This window comes from Coregonus clupeaformis, chromosome 15 (assembly GCF_020615455.1).
Source record: "Coregonus clupeaformis isolate EN_2021a chromosome 15, ASM2061545v1, whole genome shotgun sequence".
NCBI lineage: Eukaryota > Metazoa > Chordata > Actinopteri > Salmoniformes > Salmonidae > Coregonus > Coregonus clupeaformis.
In genome coordinates this window covers 7,525,816-7,548,364 of record NC_059206.1, presented here as the reverse complement: position 1 = coordinate 7,548,364, position 22,549 = coordinate 7,525,816, and the positions used below count along the sequence as shown (strand labels likewise).

Sequence of the window (22,549 nt, the reverse complement as noted above, 5' to 3'; positions counted from 1 at the left end):
TGTAGTTATCTACTGAGCCATACCAATCAAGTGGGAAAGGGGGTCAGAGCATCAAGGTTGGCTTTGCCCGGTGAATGTTTATGTTATTTGTCTTTTATGTTGCAGGAAGGATTTCTGCGTGCATAAAGATGAACCCTGTGACACTGTAGGTGAGTGGGATACAGCTTTCCCTGTCTGTGTCTGTGTGTCTGCACGCATGTGTGTATCAGTGTGACAAAGCAAAGAGTAACCCTGATGTTAAGGATAATATCCCATTGCTGCTGTTAAAGGTAGTTCATTGAGTTTATAGTTAGTAGTGTTACTAGTTACTAGTTTATAGTTAGTGTTAATAGTTTATAGTTAGTGTTAATAGTTTATAGTTAGTAGTGTTAATAGTTTATAGTTAGTGGTGTTCATAGTTTATAGTTTATAGTTAGTAGTGTTCATAGTTAATAGTTTATAGTTAGTGTTAATAGTTAATAGTTTATAGTTAGTAGTGTTAATAGTTAATAGTTTATAGTTAGTAGTGTTAATAGTTTATAGTTAGTGGTGTTCATAGTTTATAGTTTATCGTTTATAGTTTATGGTTAGTAGTGTTAATAGTTTATAGTTTATAGTTAGTAGTGTTAATAGTTAATAGTTTATAGTTAGTAGTGTTAATAGTTAATAGTTTATCGTTTATAGTTTATGGTTAGTAGTGTTAATCGTTTATAGTTTATGGTTAGTAGTGTTAATAGTTCGTCTTAGCTGCTCCTTAAAGATATTCCTGAACCATGCTACATTCATTCCCCTGAGTGGCTCCTTTAAGATATTCCTGGACCATGTTACATTCATTCCCCTGAGCTGCTCCTTTAAGATATCCCTGGACCATGTTACATTCATTCCCCTGAGTGGCTCCTTTAAAATATTCCTGGACCATGCTACATTCATTCCCCTGAGTGGCTCCTTTAAGATATCCCTGAACCATGTTACATTCATTCCCCTGAGTGGCTCCTTTAAGATATCCCTGAACCATGTTACATTCAGAGTTCTATGTACCCTGATCAGAGGTAGTGCACTACATAGGGAATAGGGTGCCATTTGGGATGTAATCTAGGAATGTGGTGGTCAGATTGAGTGATACGTTTTATGTAATGGTTCAGGATTATTTTAAAGGAGCAGCTATTCAGCCCTATTTTGTCTCTCTAACAAGACAGAGCTGATAAGAACTCTTGAAGCCACTCATGTGAATGCTAGCCATGTGACTCCATTCTATTGGCTTGGTCTTTGTGTATCTGTTCCAGGATTAAGTTTCCCCTAGGTACAGATCCAGGATCAGCTTCCCCTTCCCCAATCTTAACCTTAACCATTAGTGGGGGAAATGCTAAACTGACACCTGATCAGTGTCTAGGGGCAACTTAACCGTACACCAGAGGGGGCTTCCATGCCTGTGAGCTTTGACTTGATTGGCTGCCCATAATGACTTATGAGCCAATCAGATTAGTTCTTACTGGAGTTCGTAGACCACAAGTCATTTGTGATATATGGCTGAAAAGTAACAGAATCTAATAACAATGGTTTTTCATTGAAATTAAGTTTCTTCCATCGGGTTGCCTCCATCTATTGATTTATATATCCAGTTTATAATTCATTGGGGTTACGTATTTTTTGTTTAGTAATTTAGTCTTTGTGGTTTGCTTTGGTAACCCTCTAGAACTATGACATGCTGCAGGATTCCATCTGTGCAGGATGAGCGTATATGATGATGGTTTTAGTCAGTGTCAGAGAAAGAGAGACTCGTCCCAAATGGCACCCTATTCCCTACATTGTGCACTACTTTTGACTATAAAGGCCTTGGTGTTTAGGACACAGTCAAAGAGAGACTAAGATTGTGACATTTGGATACATCATGTCCTGATACATCATGGCCTGTAACATCATGTCCTGTAACATCATGGCCTGTTACATCATGTCCTGATACATCATGTCCTGATATATCATGGCCTGTTACATCATGTCCTGTAACATCATGGCCTGTTACATCATGTCCTGATACATCATGTCCTGATATATCATGGCCTGATATATCATGGCCTGTTACATCATGTCCTGTAACATCATGGCCTGTTACATCATGTCCTGTTACATCATGTCCTGATATATCATGGCCTGTTACATCATGTCCTGTAACATCATGGCCTGTTACATCATGTCCTGTAACATCATGTCCTGATATATCATGGCCTGTTACATCATGTCCTGTAACATCATGTCCTGATATATCATGGCCTGTTACATCATGTCCTGTAACTATTAGGCTTGGTGGGGGACTCAGGTGCAGAGACGGACACACGGACAACAGAGGGTGAATTAGGATGTCGTTTATTCAGCGTGAATTGGCAGAGAGAAACAGTTCAGGGTGGAATAGCTTCAGACCGGGGTAGGAGCTGAGTGGGGGGGAGAGCCAGTAGTCCGGAGAGCTGGATGACGAGGATATCAGACAACAGATGAGCAGGTTGCGGCGTGGGAATGGCAGGTAGGCAGGCAGCAGGAACAGACGGGATCACAGGTAGTGTAGGAACGAACTGGCGCTGGAGAGGTGTCCAGCCCGGGTAGATAACTGCTGGTTGATTGATGACAATGAGCCGCAGCTGGAAGTAACGGAGCATGAGAGAGAATGGCCACGCCCCTGACCTAGATCCTCTGACTGGGCTGCACAGCAGGGGGAGACAGACACAGACAACACACACACACAGGGGAAAAAGGAAAAGGGAAACAAGCGGGAACCGGACCAACAGTGCCGAACCGTAACAGTACCCCCCTCAACGGGCGCCACCCGGCGACTCCACCCGGCTTGTCAGGGTGGTCCCTATGGAAGTCAGCCACCAGCTGCGGATCCAGTATAAATCGTCGGGGGAATCCAGGACCTCTCCTCGGGACCGTATCCCTCCCAGTCCACCAGGTACTGAAGCCCTCTACCACGCCTCCGGACGTCCAGCAGTCTCCGCACCGTGTAGGCTGGATGGTCGTCAATAATACGCAGTGGCGGAGGGGGATCCACAGGCGGACACAAAGGGCTGGAGGAGACCAGCTTCAGCTGGGACACGTGAAATGTAGGATGGACTCTCATGGCCTGGGGAAGCTTCAACCGAACAGCCGAAGGGTTGATGATGGAGTCGATCTCGAAAGGACCCAAATACCGGGGCGACAGCTTACGGGAGTCAGTGCGCAGGGGGATGTTGCTGGAGGAGAGCCAGACTCGCTGACCAGGCTGGAACTGGGGAGCGACTACCCTGTGCCTGTCCGCCACCCTCTTGTTACGCTCTGCTGTCCGTAGAAGGGCCTCACGGGTGTCCACCCACACCTTGCGGCAGCGACGAAGGTTATCCTGAACTGACGGGACGGCTAACTCCTTTTCTTGAGACGGGAACAATGGCGGTTGGTACCCCAAAGCCGCCTCAAAAGGTGAGAGGCCGGTGGCAGATGAGGTGAGGGAATTGTGGGCATATTCGACCCACGGGAGATGTTTGGCCCAGGTGGACGGGGTTCTGGGATGTCACACAGCGTAGAGCAGCCTCCAGGTCCTGATTGGTCCTCTCAGTCTGGCCATTGGACTGGGGATGGAAACCTGATGAGAGACTGACAGAGGCACCCAGAGCCGAACAAAACTCCTTCCATACCCGAGAAATGAACTGTGGACCTCTATCGGACACTATGTCCACAGGTATTCCATGGGGACGGAATACATGTAGGACAAAGAGGTCGGCTGTCTCACTGGCAGACGGTAATTTTGGTAATGCAACAAAATGGGCAGATTTAGAGAATCTGTCCACGATGGTGAGTATGGTGTCATTACCCTCAGACATAGGAAGTCCAGTGACGAAGTCCAAGGCCACGTGAGACCAAGGACGACTCGGGACTGGGAGAGGCCGCAGCAGGCCCGAAGGAGCCCTGTGGGAAGCCTTATTTTGGGCACAGATGGAACAGGCCGCCACGTACTCCCGGACGTCAGCCTCGGCGGATGGCCACCAAAAGTGCCTCTTAAGTAGCGACAGTGTACGGTTCATACCAGGGTGGCAGGAGAATCGTGAGGTGTGGATCCAGTTGAGCACTTGCGGCCGCACGGCTGCGGGAACATAGAGAAGGTCGGGGGGCCATCGGCCGGTCCAGGTTCCAACTCTTGTGCCGATCGGACGAGGGACTCGATTTCCCAGTGAACAGCCGCCACCAAACAGGAAGCGGGCAGAACAGGTTCAGGATTGCTGAAGTCTTCATTGTCTGTAAACTGGCGAGAGAGAGCATCAGGCTTGACATTACGTGTGCCAGGACGATATGTTAAAATAAACTTGAACCTGCTGAAGAACAGAGCCCATCTGGCCTGACGGGAGTTCAGCCTCTTGGATGACTGGATGTAAGCCAGGTTCTTGTGGTCTGTCCAGACTATGAAGGGTTGCTCTGCTCCGTCTAGCCAGTGCCTCCACTCCTCCAACGCCAACTTGACAGCAAGCAACTCCCGGTTACCCACGTCGTAGTTCTTCTCCGCAGGGGTCAATCTCCTGGAGAAAAAGGCCACAGGATGGAGCTTCTGGTCCGTGGGGGAACGTTGTGACAGGACTGCCCCCCACCCCCGAATCAGAGGCGTCCACTTCCACAATAAACTGCAAACTAGTGTCTGGATGAATAAGAACAGGTGAGGTGGTGAACAGTTCCTTCAATGTACTCACAGCTGACTCGGCCTCAGGCGTCCACAGGAATGGCACCTTAGGGGAGGTGAGCTTGGTCAGGGGGGCAACCACTCGGCTGAAACCCCTGATGAAGCGGTGGTAGAAGTTGGCGAGCCCAGGAAGCGTGTAGCTGCTTCCGAGACGTGGGTGTGGGCCACTCCACAACCGCTCTGATCTTGTCAGGGTCTGGTGACACTTGTCCCCGCTCGATAATAAAGCCCAAAAAGGGGACGGACTGCCGGTGGAACTCACATTTTTCTGCTTTCACATACAGTTTATTTTCCATGAGGCGTTGGAGAACCAGACGGACGTGGGAGACGTGTTCATCCTGTGACTTAGAGAATATTAGAATGTCATCCAAATAGACAAACACAAAACGGTGTAGAAAATCCCTCAACACATCGTTAACCATGGCCTGAAACACTGCTGGGGCGTTAGTGAGACCGAATGGCATGACTAGGTATTCAAAGTGTCCGAGAGGGGTATTGAACCCAGTCTTCCATTCGTCTCCGGCCTGATCCTAACGAGGTGGTAAGCGTTACGTAGGTCGAGTTTGGTAAACACGGTGGCACCATGAAGGGGGTTCAAATGCTGAGTTGATGAGAGGCAGGGGGTACGTATTTCTGACTGTGATGTTATTAAGTCCTCTGTAGTCAATGCAGGGCGTAATGTTTTGTCCTTCTTCTCTACAAAAAGAACCCAGCACCAACAGCGGAAGATGAGGGACGAATGATGCCAGAGGCTAGGGAGTCGCCTATGTAGGTTTCCATAGCTTCTCTCTCAGGACGGGACAGATTGAAAAGCCGACTGGACGGCAAAGGGGCTCCAGGCAGTAACTCAATAGCGCAATCGTATGGCCTATGAGGTGGTAATGAAAGTGCCTTGGACTTACTGAATACCTCGGCCAGGTCCAGGTACTCCTCAGGGACTGAAGAGAGGTCTGGGGTTTTGACAGGGGAAGCAGGGGAACCTACCGAGGGCGGAATAGCCGACCCAAGGCAAACAGAATGGCAGTGAGTGCTCCAACTGTGTATTTTGTGGTTTTGCCAGTCAATATGGGGGTTGTGAATGCTAAGCCAAGGGAAACCGAGGATAAGGGGGAGGCCGAGGAGGAGACTACTTTAAACTGGATGGTTTCTTTGTGATTGCCGGACAGCATGAGAGAAACGGGGACAGTTTGATGGGTGATGTTGGCAAACTGATGGCCGTCAATAGCGGTTACTGTTATAGGCTTAGGCAGGGGCTTAACAGGGATCTCAGCCTGAGTGACCAGGTTAACGTCAAGGAAACTATCCTCAGCACCAGAGTCGATGAGAGCAGCTAGTGGGAGAGATAGATTCCTGAACTGGACTGTAGCTGGGATAACTAGACGGGGTGCTGTGGGCATTGAGTCAGGTGTAGCACTCGCAAGTATGCCCACTTTTACCTGCGAGCTTGGTCTTTTGGGCGAACCGGACAGTTAACCAGGAAATGAGTGCGGTCCCCACAGTACATGCACTCACCAGCCCGCATGCGCCGTTCCTTTTCGGCAGGGGACAGACGAGCACGGCCCAGCTGCATGGGCTCGTCTAGTTCCGTGGAGGGATCCGCTGCGGTGTGTGGGCGGTGTCCGAGTGGTGGTGTAGCTCGGGCTGCAGAAAGCGAGGGGGGCCCCGCCTGCGGTGTGGACCCGACCGCCCCTCTCCTGTCTCCTCTCCCGTAGCCTGTTGTCTATTCGTGTAGCAAGGGAAACGAGAACATGAAGGTTAGCAGGCTCATCACGAACAGCTAGTTCATTCTTAATCGTGTCACTTAGACCGTTAACAAACGCTCCCTGAAGAGCTTCGTCATTCCACTTGGAATCGGCTGCCAAGGTCCAAAAATCAATGGCGTATTCAGCCACGCTACCCGTGCCCTGTCGTAGCTTCAATAGTCTCTTTGTGGCGGTCCCGGCATGGTCCGGGTGATCAAACACAACTTTCAATTGAGAGGAAAAATCGTCAAACGACAGGCTGGCAATCTGCTGAGTAGAACAAGCCGCTTCTGCCCAAATCAAAGCTTTGCCCCTCATTAACCCCAGTGCGTAATGTACCTTTGAGGATTCCGTGGAGAAAGACAGGGGCTTCTGTTGGAACACCAAGCGGCACTGAAGCAGGAAACCACGGCATTTGTTCAGGTCCCCGGTGAAAGGTTCGGGTGAGGTTGTAGGGGGTTCCCGAAGGGCAGGAGCGGAAGCCGAGCCTGGAGCCACTGTAGGAGGAACAGGCGGAGGAGAAGCAGAGGGAGGAAGGGTAGTGAGTGTTACCAGGTTAGCTACCTGAGAGGTGAGATGAGATACTTGATCCAACAACTGCTGGTTGTTATCCACAAGAGTCCGGATGAGTTGGTCGTGTTGTCCCAATAACATTCCCTGTGAATGGAGGGCGCGTTGTACGCCATCACCCGTTGTTTCATGTGGCATCTCTGCTGAGTCCATGTTTGGCCAGTTCGTTTCTATTAGGCTTGGTGGGGGACTCAGGTGCAGAGACGGACACACGGACAACAGAGGGTGAATTAGGATGTCGTTTATTCAGCGTGAATTGGCAGAGAGAAACAGTTCAGGGTGGAATAGCTTCAGACCGGGGTAGGAGCTGAGTGGGGGGAGAGCCAGTAGTCCGGAGAGCTGGATGACGAGGATATCAGACAACAGATGAGCAGGTTGCGGCGTGGGAATGGCAGGTAGGCAGGCAGCAGGAACAGACGGGATCACAGGTAGTGTAGGAACGAACTGGCGCTGGAGAGGTGTCCAGCCCGGGTAGATAACTGCTGGTTGATTGATGACAATGAGCCGCAGCTGGAAGTAACGGAGCATGAGAGAGAATGGCCACGCCCCCTGACCTAGATCCTCTGACTGGGCTGCACAGCAGGGGGAGACAGACACAGACAACACACACACACAGGGGAAAAAGGAAAAGGGAAACAAGCGGGAACCGGACCAACAGTGCCGAACCGTAACAGTAACATCATGGCCTGTTACATCATGTCCTGTAACATCATGTCCTGATATATCATGGCCTGATACATCATGTCCTGTTACATCATGTCCTGTAACATCATGTCCTGTAACATCATGTCCTGTTACATCATGTCCTGATACATCATGTCCTGTTACATCATGTCCTGTTACATCATGTCCTGTTACATCATGTCCTGTAACATCATGGCCTGTTACATCATGTCCTGTTACATCATATCCTGATATATCATGGCCTGTTACATCATGTCCTGTTACATCATGGCCTGTTACATCATGTCCTGTTACATCATGTCCTGTAACATCATGTCCTGTTACATCATGTCCTGTTACATCATGTCCTGTTACATCATGGCCTGTAACATCATGGCCTGTTACATCATGTCCTGTTACATCATGTCCTGATATATCATGTCCTGTTACATCATGTCCTGTAACATCATGGCCTGTTACATCATGTCCTGTTACATCATGTCCTGATATATCATGGCCTGTTACATCATGTCCTGTTACATCATGTCCTGTTACATCATGTCCTGTTACATCATGTCCTGTTACATCATGGCCTGTAACATCATGGCCTGTTACATCATGTCCTGTTACATCATGTCCTGTTACATCATGTCCTGTTACATCATGTCCTGTAACATCATGGCCTGTTACATCATGTCCTGTTACATCATGGCCTGATACATCATGGCCTGTTACATCATGTCCTGTTACATCATGTCCTGTTACATCATGGCCTGTTACATCATGTCCTGTTACATCATGTCCTGATATATCATGTCCTGATACATCATGGCCTGTTACATCATGGCCTGTTACATCATGTCCTGTTACATCATGTCCTGTTACATCATGGCCTGTTACATCATGTCCTGTAACATCATGGCCTGATACATCATGGCCTGATACATCATGGCCTGTTACATCATGGCCTGTTACATCATGTCCTGTAACATCATGGCCTGATACATCATGGCCTGATACATCATGTCCTGTAACATCATGGCCTGATACATCATGGCCTGATACATCATGTCCTGTAACATCATGGCCTGATACATCATGTCCTGTTACATCATGTCCTGTTACATCATGTCCTGTTACATCATGTCCTGATATATCATGGCCTGTTACATCATGTCCTGTAACATCATGTCCTGATATATCATGGCCTGTTACATCATGTCCTGTTACATCATGTCCTGATATATCATGGCCTGTTACATCATGTCCTGATATATCATGTCCTGTTACATCATGTCCTGTAACATCATGTCCTGTTACATCATGGACTGTTCTTCTAGCCTTAGAAGCTGTTGGGAGAGGTTCACTTCACAGTGTGCTGTTAAAAGTGTTGGAGTGTTGTGACGAGGTTGCTTTGTTCACACATACACACTCTCACACATTCCTCTCTCTCTCACAACACACAAACACAGACACGCACAACACACACAGACACACACAACACACACAGACACACACGCACACAGACACACACAACACACACAGACACACAGAACACACACAGACACACACGCACACATAGACACACACAACACACACAGACACACACGCACACATAGACACACACAACACACACAGACACACACGCACACATAGACACACATGCACACACACACACGCACCAGCGCTTAGGTAATGGCGTTGTTTTTATGGGAGGACATAACGAGCCATCAGATGTTTCCCAAACCGCCCTTCCACCCCCCTGGCCAAGCTCAGTGCATGCCTGTCCTCACAGGTAGTCACAAGGAGGGGGTAGTGTCCCAAATTACACCCTATTCCCTATTTAGTGCACTACTTTTGACCACGACCCACAAGGCCGAGGGCGAACAGACTACCAAGCAACACGCCATGGCACCTCCCATTGAGAATAAAGGAAGAGTAGAGGAAAACATGATGTAATCCTGCCTGTGTTAGAAGGAGATGTGGTTTGTTTGATGTGGTTTTGTCGGTGTGGCTCTGAAGCTCTGGTGGAAACGGACTTGTTGTGGGTTTTTATCAGGAAATGATTCATGTAGTTGTACGGACAGTAAAGTTATCTATGATGGGGTTCCTCTCAAAACTAGGACCACCCCTGTAGCTATGCTCTAATAATTAAGTGTGTGTGTGTGTGAATATGTATGTATATGTGTATTTGTGTGTGTGTATGCGTGTGCATGTGTGTGTGTATGTGTGTGTGTGAATGTGTATGTAAATGTGTATTTGTGTGTGTGTATGCGTGTGCATGTGTGTGTGTATGTGTGTGTGTGAATGTGCATGTATATGTGTATTTGTGTGTGTGTGTGTGTGCGTCTGTGCGTGTTTGTGTGTGTGTGTATGTGTGTGTGTGTGAATGTATATGTGCATGTGTGTGTGTGTGTGTTTGCTTGTTTGTTTTTGTGTGCTTGTATATGTGTGTTTGTGTGTGTGCGTAGTTGCATGTGTGTGTGTGTGTGTGTTTGCTTGTTTGTTTTTGTGTGCTTGTATACATGTGTTTGTGTGTGTGCGTAGTTGCATGTGTGTGTGTGTGTGTGTTTGCTTGTTTGTTTTTGTGTGCTTGTATATGTGTGTTTGTGTGTGTGCGTAGTTGCATGTGTGTAAGTCAAAGGGACACGATACCAGTTAAAACCCGGCGGGCCTCGAGTCTGGGTGTTGGCTGTCCCATCCGGAGGTCTGTTAGGTTTTAATGACCTCTCGGAGCTGTCAAAGTGCACTGTCTTTGACCTCACCCCTTTGGCCCGGCTCTCCCAGCCTCCTGGCTGGCTTCAGGGCTAGGTTTCAGCCTCCTGGCTGGCTTCAGGGCTAGGTTTCAGCCTCCTGGCTGGGTTCAGGACTAGGTTTCAGCCTCCTGGCTGGGTTCAGGGCTAGGTTTCAGCCTCCTGGCTGGCTTCAGGACTAGGTTTCAGCCTCCTGGCTGGGTTCAGGACTAGGTTTCAGCCTCCTGGCTGGCTTCAGGACTAGGTTTCAGCCTCCTGGCTGGCTTCAGGACTAGGTTTCAGCCTCCTGGCTGGCTTCAGGGCTAGGTTTCAGCCTCCTGGCTGGCTTCAGGACTAGGTTTCAGCCTCCTGGCTGGCTTCAGGGCTAGGTTTCAGCCTCCTGGCTGGCTTCAGGGCTAGGTTTCAGCCTCCTGGCTGGGTTCAGGACTAGGTTTCAGCCTCCTGGCTGGCTTCAGGGCTAGGTTTCAGCCTCCTGGCTGGCTTCAGGGCTAGGTTTCAGCCTCCTGGCTGGCTTCAGGGCTAGGTTTCAGCCTCCTGGCTGGCTTCAGGGCTAGGTTTCAGCCTCCTGGCTGGCTTCAGGGCTAGGTTTCAGCCTCCTGGCTGGCTTCAGGACTAGGTTTCAGCCTCCTGGCTGGGTTCAGGACTAGGTTTCAGCCTCCTGGCTGGCTTCAGGACTAGGTTTCAGCCTCCTGGCTGGGTTCAGGACTAGGTTTCAGCCTCCTGGCTGGGTTCAGGACTAGGTTTCAGCCTCCTGGCTGGGTTCAGGACTAGGTTTCAGCCTCCTGGCTGGGTTCAGGACTAGGTTTCAGCCTCCTGGCTGGGTTCAGGACTAGGTTTCAGCCTCCTGGCTGGGTTCAGGACTAGGTTTCAGCCTCCTGGCTGGGTTCAGGACTAGGTTTCAGCCTCCTGGCTGGCTTCAGGACTAGGTTTCAGCCTCCTGGCTGGCTTCAGGACTAGGTTTCAGCCTCCTGGCTGGCTTCAGGACTAGGTTTCAGCCTCCTGGCTGGCTTCAGGGCTAGGTTTCAGCCTCCTGGCTGGCTTCAGGGCTAGGTTTCAGCCTCCTGGCTGGCTTCAGGGCTAGGTTTCAGCCTCCTGGCTGGCTTCAGGACTAGGTTTCAGCCTCCTGGCTGGCTTCAGGACTAGGTTTCAGCCTCCTGGCTGGCTTCAGGGCTAGGTTTCAGCCTCCTGGCTGGCTTCAGGACTAGGTTTCAGCCTCCTGGCTGGCTTCAGGGCTAGGTTTCAGCCTCCTGGCTGGCTTCAGGACTAGGTTTCAGCCTCCTGGCTGGCTTCAGGACTAGGTTTCAGCCTCCTGGCTGGCTTCAGGGCTAGGTTTCAGCCTCCTGGCTGGCTTCAGGACTAGGTTTCAGCCTCCTGGCTGGCTTCAGGACTAGGTTTCAGCCTCCTGGCTGGCTTCAGGACTAGGTTTCAGCCTCCTGGCTGGTTCAGGACTAGGTTTCAGCCTCCTGGCTGGCTTCAGGACTAGGTTTCAGCCTCCTGGCTGGGTTCAGGACTAGGTTTCAGCCTCCTGGCTGGCTTCAGGGCTAGGTTTCAGCCTCCTGGCTGGCTTCAGGGCTAGGTTTCAGCCTCCTGGCTGGGTTCAGGACTAGGTTTCAGCCTCCTGGCTGGCTTCAGGGCTAGGTTTCAGCCTCCTGGCTGGGTTCAGGACTAGGTTTCAGCCTCCTGGCTGGCTTCAGGGCTAGGTTTCAGCCTCCTGGCTGGCTTCAGGGCTAGGTTTCAGCCTCCTGGCTGGCTTCAGGGCTAGGTTTCAGCCTCCTGGCTGGCTTCAGGGCTAGGTTTCAGCCTCCTGGCTGGCTTCAGGGCTAGGCTTCAGCCTCCTGGCTGGCTTCAGGGCTAGGTTTCAGCCTCCTGGCTGGCTTCAGGGCTAGGTTTCAGCCTCCTGGCTGGCTTCAGGGCTAGGTTTCCAGCCTCCTGGCTGGGTTCAGGATGAGGTTTCAGCCTCCTGGCTGGCTTCAGGGCTAGGTTTCAGCCTCCTGGCTGGCTTCAGGGCGAGGTTTCAGCCTCCTGGCTGGCTTCAGGGCTAGGTTTCAGCCTCCTGGCTGGCTTCAGGGCTAGGTTTCAGCCTCCTGGTTAGCTTCAGGGCTAGGTTTCAGCCTCCTGGCTGGGTTCAGGACTAGGTTTCAGCCTCCTGGCTGGGTTCAGGACTAGGTTTCAGCCTCCTGGCTGGCTTCAGGGCTAGGTTTCAGCCTCCTGGCTGGCTTCAGGGCTAGGTTTCAGCCTCCTGGCTGGCTTCAGGACTAGGTTTCAGCCTCCTGGCTGGCTTCAGGGCTAGGTTTCAGCCTCCTGGCTGGCTTCAGGACTAGGTTTCAGCCTCCTGGCTGGCTTCAGGGCTAGGTTTCAGCCTCCTGGCTGGCTTCAGGGCTAGGTTTCAGCCTCCTGGCTGGCTTCAGGACTAGGTTTCAGCCTCCTGGCTGGCTTCAGGGCTAGGTTTCAGCCTCCTGGCTGGGTTCAGGACTAGGTTTCAGCCTCCTGGCTGGGTTCAGGACTAGGTTTCAGCCTCCTGGCTGGGTTCAGGACTAGGTTTCAGCCTCCTGGCTGGCTTCAGGGCTAGGTTTCAGCCTCCTGGCTGGGTTCAGGACTAGGTTTCAGCCTCCTGGCTGGGTTCAGGACTAGGTTTCAGCCTCCTGGCTGGGTTCAGGACTAGGTTTCAGCCTCCTGGCTGGGTTCAGGACTAGGTTTCAGCCTCCTGGCTGGGTTCAGGACTAGGTTTCAGCCTCCTGGCTGGGTTCAGGACTAGGTTTCAGCCTCCTGGCTGGGTTCAGGACTAGGTTTCAGCCTCCTGGCTGGGTTCAGGACTAGGTTTCAGCCTCCTGGCTGGGTTCAGGACTAGGTTTCAGCCTCCTGGCTGGGTTCAGGACTAGGTTTCAGCCTCCTGGCTGGCTTCAGGGCTAGGTTTCAGCCTCCTGGCTGGCTTCAGGACTAGGTTTCAGCCTCCTGGCTGGGTTCAGGACTAGGTTTCAGCCTCCTGGCTGGCTTCAGGGCTAGGTTTCAGCCTCCTGGCTGGCTTCAGGGCTAGGTTTCAGCCTCCTGGCTGGCTTCAGGGCTAGGTTTCAGCCTCCTGGCTGGCTTCAGGACTAGGTTTCAGCCTCCTGGCTGGCTTCAGGACTAGGTTTCAGCCTCCTGGCTGGCTTCAGAGCTAGGTTTCAGCCTCCTGGCTGGCTTCAGGACTAGGTTTCAGCCTCCTGGCTGGCTTCAGGACTAGGTTTCAGCCTCCTGGCTGGCTTCAGGGCTAGGTTTCAGCCTCCTGGCTGGCTTCAGGACTAGGTTTCAGCCTCCTGGCTGGCTTCAGGGCCGGTTTCGCCTCCTGGCTTCAGGGCTAGGTTTCAGCCTCCTGGCTGGCTTCAGGACTAGGTTTCAGCCTCCTGGCTGGGTTCAGGACTAGGTTTCAGCCTCCTGGCTGGCTTCAGGGCTAGGTTTCAGCCTCCTGGCTGGGTTCAGGACTAGGTTTCAGCCTCCTGGCTGGCTTCAGGACTAGGTTTCAGCCTCCTGGCTGGCTTCAGGGCTAGGTTTCAGCCTCCTGGCTGGGTTCAGGACTAGGTTTCAGCCTCCTGGCTGGCTTCAGGGACTAGGTTTCAGCCTCCTGGCTAGCTTCAGGGCTAGGTTTCAGCCTCCTGGCTGGCTTCAGGACTAGGTTTCAGCCTCCTGGCTGGCTTCAGGGCTAGGTTTCAGCCTCCTGGCTGGCTTCAGGGCTAGGTTTCAGCCTCCTGGCTGGCTTCAGGGCTAGGTTTCAGCCTCCTGGCTGGCTTCAGGGCTAGGTTTCAGCCTCCTGGCTGGCTTCAGGGCTAGGTTTCAGCCTCCTGGCTGGCTTCAGGGCTAGGTTTCCAGCCTCCTGGCTGGCTTCAGGACTAGGTTTCAGCCTCCTGGCTGGCTTCAGGACTAGGTTTCAGCCTCCTGGCTGGCTTCAGGGCTAGGTTTCAGCCTCCTGGCTGGCTTCAGGGCTAGGTTTCAGCCTCCTGGCTGGGCTTCAGGGCTAGGTTTCAGCCTCCTGGCTGGCTTCAGGGCTAGGTTTCAGCCTCCTGGCTGGGTTCAGGACTAGGTTTCAGCCTCCTGGCTGGCTTCAGGACTAGGTTTCAGCCTCCTGGCTGGCTTCAGGTAGGTTTCAGCCTCCTGGCTGGCTTCAGGGCTAGGTTTCAGCCTCCTGGCTGGCTTCAGGACTAGGTTTCAGCCTCCTGGCTGGGTTCAGGACTAGGTTTCAGCCTCCTGGCTGGCTTCAGGGCTAGGTTTCAGCCTCCTGGCTGGGTTCAGGACTAGGTTTCAGCCTCCTGGCTGGCTTCAGGGCTAGGTTTCAGCCTCCTGGCTGGCTTCAGGGCTAGGTTTCAGCCTCCTGGCTGGCTTCAGGGCTAGGTTTCAGCCTCCTGGCTGGCTTCAGGGCTAGGTTTCAGCCTCCTGGCTGGCTTCAGGGCTAGGCTTCAGCCTCCTGGCTGGCTTCAGGGCTAGGTTTCAGCCTCCTGGCTGGCTTCAGGGCTAGGTTTCAGCCTCCTGGCTGGCTTCAGGGCTAGGTTTCAGCCTCCTGGCTGGGTTCAGGATAGGTTTCAGCCTCCTGGCTGGCTTCAGGGCTAGGTTTCAGCCTCCTGGCTGGCTTCAGGGCGAGGTTTCAGCCTCCTGGCTGGCTTCAGGGCTAGGTTTCAGCCTCCTGGCTGGCTTCAGGGCTAGGTTTCAGCCTCCTGGCTGGCTTCAGGGCTAGGTTTCAGCCTCCTGGCTGGCTTCAGGGCTAGGTTTCAGCCTCCTGGCTGGGTTCAGGGCTAGGTTTCAGCCTCCTGGCTGGCTTCAGGGCCCTAGGTTTCAGCCTCCTGGCTGGCTTCAGGGCTAGGTTTCCAGCCTCCTGGCTGGCTTCAGGACTAGGTTTCAGCCTCCTGGCTGGCTTCAGGGCTAGGTTTCAGCCTCCTGGCTGGCTTCAGGGCTAGGTTTCAGCCTCCTGGCTGGCTTCAGGGCTAGGTTTCAGCCTCCTGGCTGGCTTCAGGGCCTAGGTTTCAGCCTCCTGGCTGGGTTCAGGACTAGGTTTCAGCCTCCTGGCTGGCTTCAGGGCTAGGTTTCAGCCTCCTGGCTGGCTTCAGGGCTAGGTTTCAGCCTCCTGGCTGGCTTCAGGGCTAGGTTTCAGCCTCCTGGCTGTTCAGAGGCAGGTTTCAGACTCTGGCTGGGTTCAGGGCTAGGTTTCAGCCTCCTGGCTGGCTTCAGGGCTAGGTTTCAGCCTCCTGGCTGGCTTCAGGACTAGGTTTCAGCCTCCTGGCTGGCTTCAGAGCTAGGTTTCAGCCTCCTGGCTGGCTTCAGGGCTAGGTTTCAGCCTCCTGGCTGGCTTCAGGGCTAGGTTTCAGCCTCCTGGCTGGCTTCAGGGCTAGGTTTCAGCCTCCCTGGCTGGCTTCAGGGCTAGGCTTCAGCCTCCTGGCTGGCTTCAGGGCTAGGTTTCAGCCTCCTGGCTGGCTTCAGGGCTAGGTTTCAGCCTCCTGGCTGGCTTCAGGGCTAGGTTTCCAGCCTCCTGGCTGGGTTCAGGATGAGGTTTCAGCCTCCTGGCTGGCTTCAGGGCTAGGTTTCAGCCTCCTGGCTGGCTTCAGGGCGAGGTTTCAGCCTCCTGGCTGGCTTCAGGGCTAGGTTTCAGCCTCCTGGCTGGCTTCAGGGCTAGGTTTCAGCCTCCTGGCTGGCTTCAGGGCTAGGTTTCAGCCTCCTGGCTGGCTTCAGGGCTAGGTTTCAGCCTCCTGGCTGGCTTCAGGCTAGGTTTCAGCCTCCTGGCTGGGCTTCAGGGCTAGGGTTTCAGCCTCCTGGCTGGCTTCAGGCTAGGTTTCAGCCTCCTGGCTAGCTTCAGGGCTAGGTTTCAGCCTCCTGGCTGGCTTCAGGACTAGGTTTCAGCCTCCTGGCTGGCTTCAGGGCTGGGTTTCAGCCTCCTGGCTGGCTTCAGGGCTAGGTTTCAGCCTCCTGGCTGGCTTCAGGGCTAGGTTTCAGCCTCCTGGCTGGCTTCAGGGCTAGGTTTCAGACTCCTGGCTGGGTTCAGGACTAGGTTTCAGCCCTCCTGGCTGGCTTCAGGGCTAGGTTTCAGCCTCCTGGCTGGCTTCAGGGCTAGGGTTTCAGCCTCCTGGCTGGCTTCAGGGCTAGGTTTCAGCCTCCTGGCTGGCTTCAGAGCTAGGTTTCAGACTCCTGGCTGGCTTCAGGGCTAGGTTTCAGCCTCCTGGCTGGCTTCAGGGCTAGGTTTCAGCCTCCTGGCTGGCTTCAGGGCTAGGTTTCAGCCTCCTGGCTGGCTTCAGGGCTAGGTTTCAGCCTCCTGGCTGGCTTCAGGGCTAGGTTTCAGCCTCCTGGCTGGCTTCAGGACTAGGTTTCAGCCTCCTGGCTGGCTTCAGGGCTAGGTTTCAGCCTCCTGGCTGGCTTCAGGGCTAGGTTTCAGCCTCCTGGCTGGCTTCAGGGCTAGGTTTCAGCCTCCTGGCTGGCTTCAGGGCTAGGCTTCAGCCTCCTGGCTGGCTTCAGGGCTAGGTTTCAGCCTCCCTGGCTGGCTTCAGGGCTAGGTTTCAGCCTCCTGGCTGGCTTCAGGGCTAGGTTTCCAGCCTCCTGGCTGGGTTCAGGATGAGGTTTCAGCCTCCTGGCTGGCTTCAGGGCTAGGTTTCAGCCTCCTGGCTGGCTTCAGGGCGAGGTTTCAGCCTCCTGGCTGGCTTCAGGGCTAGGTTTCAGCCTCCTGGCTGGCTTCAGGGCTAGGTTTCAGCCTCCTGGCTGGCTTCAGGGCTAGGTTTCAGCCTCCTGGCTGGCTTCAGGGCTAGGTTTCAGCCTCCTGGCTGGCTTCAGGGCTAGGTTTCAGCCTCCTGGCTGGGTTCAGGGCTAGGTTTCAGCCTCCTGGCTGGCTTCAGGGCTAGGTTTCAGCCTCCTGGTTAGCTTCAGGGCTAGGTTTCAGCCTCCTGGCTGGCTTCAGGACTAGGTTTCAGCCTCCTGGCTGGCTTCAGGGCTAGGTTTCAGCCTCCTGGCTGGCTTCAGGGCTAGGTTTCAGCCTCCTGGCTGGCTTCAGGGCTAGGTTTCAGCCTCCTGGCTGGCTTCAGGGCTAGGTTTCAGACTCCTGGCTGGGTTCAGGACTAGGTTTCAGCCTCCTGGCTGGCTTCAGGGCTAGGTTTCAGCCTCCTGGCTGGCTTCAGGGCTAGGTTTCAGCCTCCTGGCTGGCTTCAGGGCTAGGTTTCAGCCTCCTGGCTGGCTTCAGAGCTAGGTTTCAGACTCCTGGCTGGGTTCAGGGCTAGGTTTCAGCCTCCTGGCTGGCTTCAGGGCTAGGTTTCAGCCTCCTGGCTAGCTTCAGGGCTAGGTTTCAGCCTCCTGGCTGGCTTCAGGACTAGGTTTCAGCCTCCTGGCTGGCTTCAGGGCTAGGTTTCAGCCTCCTGGCTGGCTTCAGGGCTAGGTTTCAGCCTCCTGGCTGGCTTCAGGGCTAGGTTTCAGCCTCCTGGCTGGCTTCAGGGCTAGGTTTCAGCCTCCTGGCTGGGTTCAGGACTAGGTTTCAGCCTCCTGGCTGGCTTCAGGACTAGGTTTCAGCCTCCACGAGTGGAGTTAGCGTGACATACACAGACAGCATGTCACAAAGCCATCACTGTAGAGAGGGACAGGTAGAGGGAGAGAAAGAAAAGTTCGAGGTGGAAAGCCAGCCGTTGACCTAGATTCTCACAACCTCTGGTTCCTCTGGTTCATGTCGGCCATTAACTCCCTACCCTGCTAATGCTAACGTACCCTATCAAGGCTCACTGGTGTGGTTATGGGTAATTTATGCTGGCGCTGCTGTGTGCAACATGGCTGCAAAGCTAAAGTTAATGGTTGACAAATTCGGCGTAACACCCCCCTGTGCCTGTTCGGACGGTGCATGTCCATGTTATTTGAACTGAAGGTTTTCGCTACAATGTTCCCCTCGCCTCACTCTAAAATCATACACTAAAAGGAGATGATTCCCTTTTTTCTTCGCCAGTTACACTGTGCCACAGTTTGATAGCGTTGAGTGCATCCGTAGATGGTTGTCACGGTTTCGGCCGAGGCTGCTCCTTCTCCTTGTTCGGGCAGGCTTCGGCGGTCGTCGTCTCCGGAGTACTAGCTGCCACCTTTCTATGTTTCGATGTTTGATTGGTTTTGTCTGTTTTGTTACACCTGTTCCTTGTTAGTGTTCATTATGCGTCCTATATAGTTCTCTTGAGTTTTGTCTTGTGTTGTGTGTAATTGTTCGTTGTCACGTTGTGTGCTAGTTCGTTTATGTTCTCTCTGTATTTTGTTTAGAGAGAGTTCCGCACTTTGTGCGCCTTTGTTTTGCACTTTACCGAGTTGCGTAAAGTTCGCTTGCCTGCCTGGTTGCCTGTTGCCGTGTTTGGCTTGTTCTTTTGTCTTCACTAAAGACGTCAGTACGAAGCCTCTGTGTGTCCTGCGCATGATTCCACACCACATCTACACTCAACCCTGACAATGGTAGGATTTTAATGGGTAAATGTTTGTCAGTTTAAGCCTTAGAATAAGGATGGAGTAAAAATTGTACAACAACATGGGGGAATGTTGTGTGGGGGTAGACGCACAGACGTTAAAGCTACTGCTTTAAGTAGAACACCTGAAAATCCCATCACCATACATTTCAAAGTATACAACACCATTCTAGTTACTACGCAATGTTCATCTGACGTTCACACTCGTAGATCACAGATACCCTACCGAGGCACCGTAGCATTCCTTTGCTCCTGTGTTTGTCCCGTACCCTATTTCATAAACGCCAGCCCCTAGTATGACAGGACAGGATGATGGGAGGGCTCCAAACCAGATCTTAAAGCAGCCTGTCTACTGTAGGTTTGCCGCAGTACCCGCCGCGTAGTCAGTACAGGTGTACCGCACATGTGGGCTTAGAGCCATGGGTTTGTCGTTAGACGGATTCCCAGATTGATGTTAAACTATAAAAATATCAAGCGAAATGGTTTTGGGTACTCCAGGAGGATAAAAGTCCATACGTTTCCCCTGGATTTGGAGTTGCAAGTCCATTGAACATATACTTCATAAAAACAAGTTCTTATATTACGTTTATTTTACTATCTGACGGAGGGAGAACACAGAAATATTCTGCTGCTTCCATTACTTTCTGTGAAATGAAGACAATCTGGAAACCGTTGTAGTCTAGGTGAAAGCTCCGCTATGTGGTTGTTGTAGAACTTGTTCTAGCCCACCCTGTCCATTCCTCCCCCTCATTTACATGAGGTTTGACTAATGACGGAGGATTTGCCGGCTGGAGCATGGAGATAATATGTCAAAACATCTAGCATAAAGACTCATTGTCTGCCTCCCTCCCTCCCCCCCTCCCCTACCTGAAAGGAGCAACGCCAGCCCAAACACATCTTACCTCCAGCCACTGCCTGGTATTGACATGGTTTGCCTACCGGCGGAGGCCCTTACATAAATGGGCGATGGCAGAGAGCATTATCATCGGGATCACAGCGACTTGTCGTCTCACATTTCTCAAAGAAGAGGAGGGGTGTCATTAGGGGCCTTTTCAAGCCAACTCAACACCCAGAAGGGCCAGATGCCCAGCTAAGTGCAGGGGAACAGAGTGACTGGCTGTTACTTCACAGGGCCAGGGCTGACAGAGAGGCCTAGCATTCACTAATGGGCAGATTAGAGGCTAATCTCTACCGTCTAGCCCTGAAACCCAGTCATATTGCCCTGAAACCCAGTCATATTGCCCTGAAACCCAGTCATATTGAACCCAGTCATATTGAACCCAGTCATATTGCCCTGAAACCCAGTCATATTGCCCTGAAACCCAGTCATATTGCCCTGAAACCCAGTCATATTGAACCCAGTCATATTGAACCCAGTCATATTGAACCCAGTCATATTGAACCTAGTCATATTGAACCCAGTCATATTGAACCCAGTCATATTGAACCTAGTCATATTGAACCCAGTCATATTGAACCCAGTCATATTGAACCCAGTCATATTGCCCTGAAACCCAGTCATATTGCCCTGAAACCCATTCAGTCATATTGAACCCAGTCATATTGAACCCAGTCATATTGCCCTGAAACCCAGTCATATTGAACCCAGTCATATTGCCCTGAAACCCAGTCATATTGAACCCAGTCATATTGAACCCAGTCATATTGAACCCAGTCATATTGAACCTAGTCATATTGAACCCAGTCATATTGCCCTGAAACCCAGTCATATTGAACCCAGTCATATTGCCCTGAAACCCAGTCATATGGAACCCAGTCATATTGAACCCAGTCATATTGAACCCAGTCATATTGAACCCAGTCATATTGAACCCAGTCATATTGAACCCAGTCATATTGAACCTAGTCATATGGAACCCAGTCATATTGAACCCAGTCATATTGCCCTGAAACCCAGTCATATGGAACCCAGTCATATTGAACCCAGTCATATTGAACCCAGTCATATTGCCCTGAAACCCAGTCATATTGAACCCAGTCATATTGCCCTGAAACCCAGTCATATTGAACCCAGTCATATTGCCCTGAAACCCAGTCATATTGAACCCAGTCATATTGCCCTGAAACCCAGTCATATTGAACCCAGTCATATTGAACCCAGTCATATTGAACCCAGTCATATTGCCCTGAAACCCAGTCATATTGCCCTGAAACCCAGTCATATTGAACCCAGTCATATTGCCCTGAAACCCAGTCATATTGAACCCAGTCATATTGCCCTGAAACCCAGTCATATTGAACCCAGTCATATTGCCCTGAAACCCAGTCATATTGAACCCAGTCATATTGCCCTGAAACCCAGTCATATTGAACCCAGTCATATTGCCCTGAAACCCAGTCATATTGAACCCCCAGTCATATTGAACCCAGTCATTCCCTGAAACCCAGCATAGCCCTGAAACCCAGTCATATTGAACCTAGTCATATTGAACCCAGTCATATTGAACCCAGTCATATTGCCCTGAAACCCAGTCATATTGCCCTGAAACCCAGTCATATTGCCCTGAAACCCAGTCATATTGAACCCAGTCATATTGAACCCAGTCATATTGCCCTGAAACCCAGTCATATTGAACCCAGTCATATTGCCCTGAAACCCATTCAGTCATACTGCCCTGAAACCCATTCAGTCATATTGCCCTGAAACCCATTCAGTCATATTGCCCTGAAACCCATTCAGTCATATTGCCCTGAAACCCATTCAGTCATACTGCCCTGAAACCCATTCAGTCATATTGCCCTGAAACCCATTCAGTCATACTGCCCTGAAACCCATTCAGTCATATTGCCCTGAAACCCATTCAGTCATATTGCCCTGAAACCCATTCAGTCATACTGCCCCTGTCCTGAGAGGTATCGCAGAGACAGAAACATGGACAATTAGGACAGTTTGGGAGGAGTGAGTACGAGGAGTGTGTGTGTGTGTGTGTGTGTGTGTGTGTGTGTGTGTGTGTGTGTGTGTGTGTGTGTGTGTGTGTGTGTGTGTGTGTGTGTGTGTGTGTGTGTGTGTGTGTGTGTGTGGTGAGATGGACAGCCTAAGATGTCATCCAGGCCCTTCGAAACGGAACTTAATTTATTTTATTTTTGTCCATCAAAGGAGGGATTGTACTGCCGGTTTTCATAATGGAATCCATTAGTTCTGGATACTTTTCAATGGGGTGATTAAAGCCATCAAAGGTCACAGCGTACGATCCACTACATGAGAAAAGATACAATCCCCTTCTCGTGTTTTCCCCCTTAACCTGATCCCGCAGGAGCAAAAGAGTTGCAGCTGTCATTTCCAGGCCAGAATTCGGGAGCACACACCAGACATGACGCTAGCATGTTGAACTGTTAGGGCAATTTACCTGACGGTGGATGAAAATGAGTTATTTTTTTTTTTTCTCGCTTTGAACCTAACCAAATGTTTTCAAAAAGGCCTGAAACCATTGTGATTACTGGATGGAAGAGAGGGAAGGAGAAGGGGGAGAGGGCCATACTGAATTATTGTAGGGTTAGAGTTAGGGTTTATTGTAGGGTTAGGGTTTATTGTAGGCAGAACGATCATGCCCCAGATCCGCCATGCCCACAGGGGCAGGTTTATATTTTTTGTTCAGTATATATATATATATATATATATATATATATATATATATATATATATATATATATATATATATATACTGAACAAAAATATAAACGCAACATGTAAAGTGTTGG

The 22,549-nt window shown here is 51.5% G+C and overlaps 1 protein-coding gene across 1 annotated transcript in view; it reads left to right on the top strand.

The window, feature by feature from the left end:
• LOC121583100 (A disintegrin and metalloproteinase with thrombospondin motifs 19-like) overlaps positions 1–22,549 on the top strand; it is a 143,809-nt gene that overhangs the window by 38,089 nt on the left and 83,171 nt on the right. Inside the window, exon 7 of the mRNA XM_045225348.1 lies at positions 106–149. Within this exon, the coding sequence (XP_045081283.1) occupies positions 106–149 (44 nt within the window). The remainder of the gene's footprint in view (positions 1–105; positions 150–22,549) is intronic.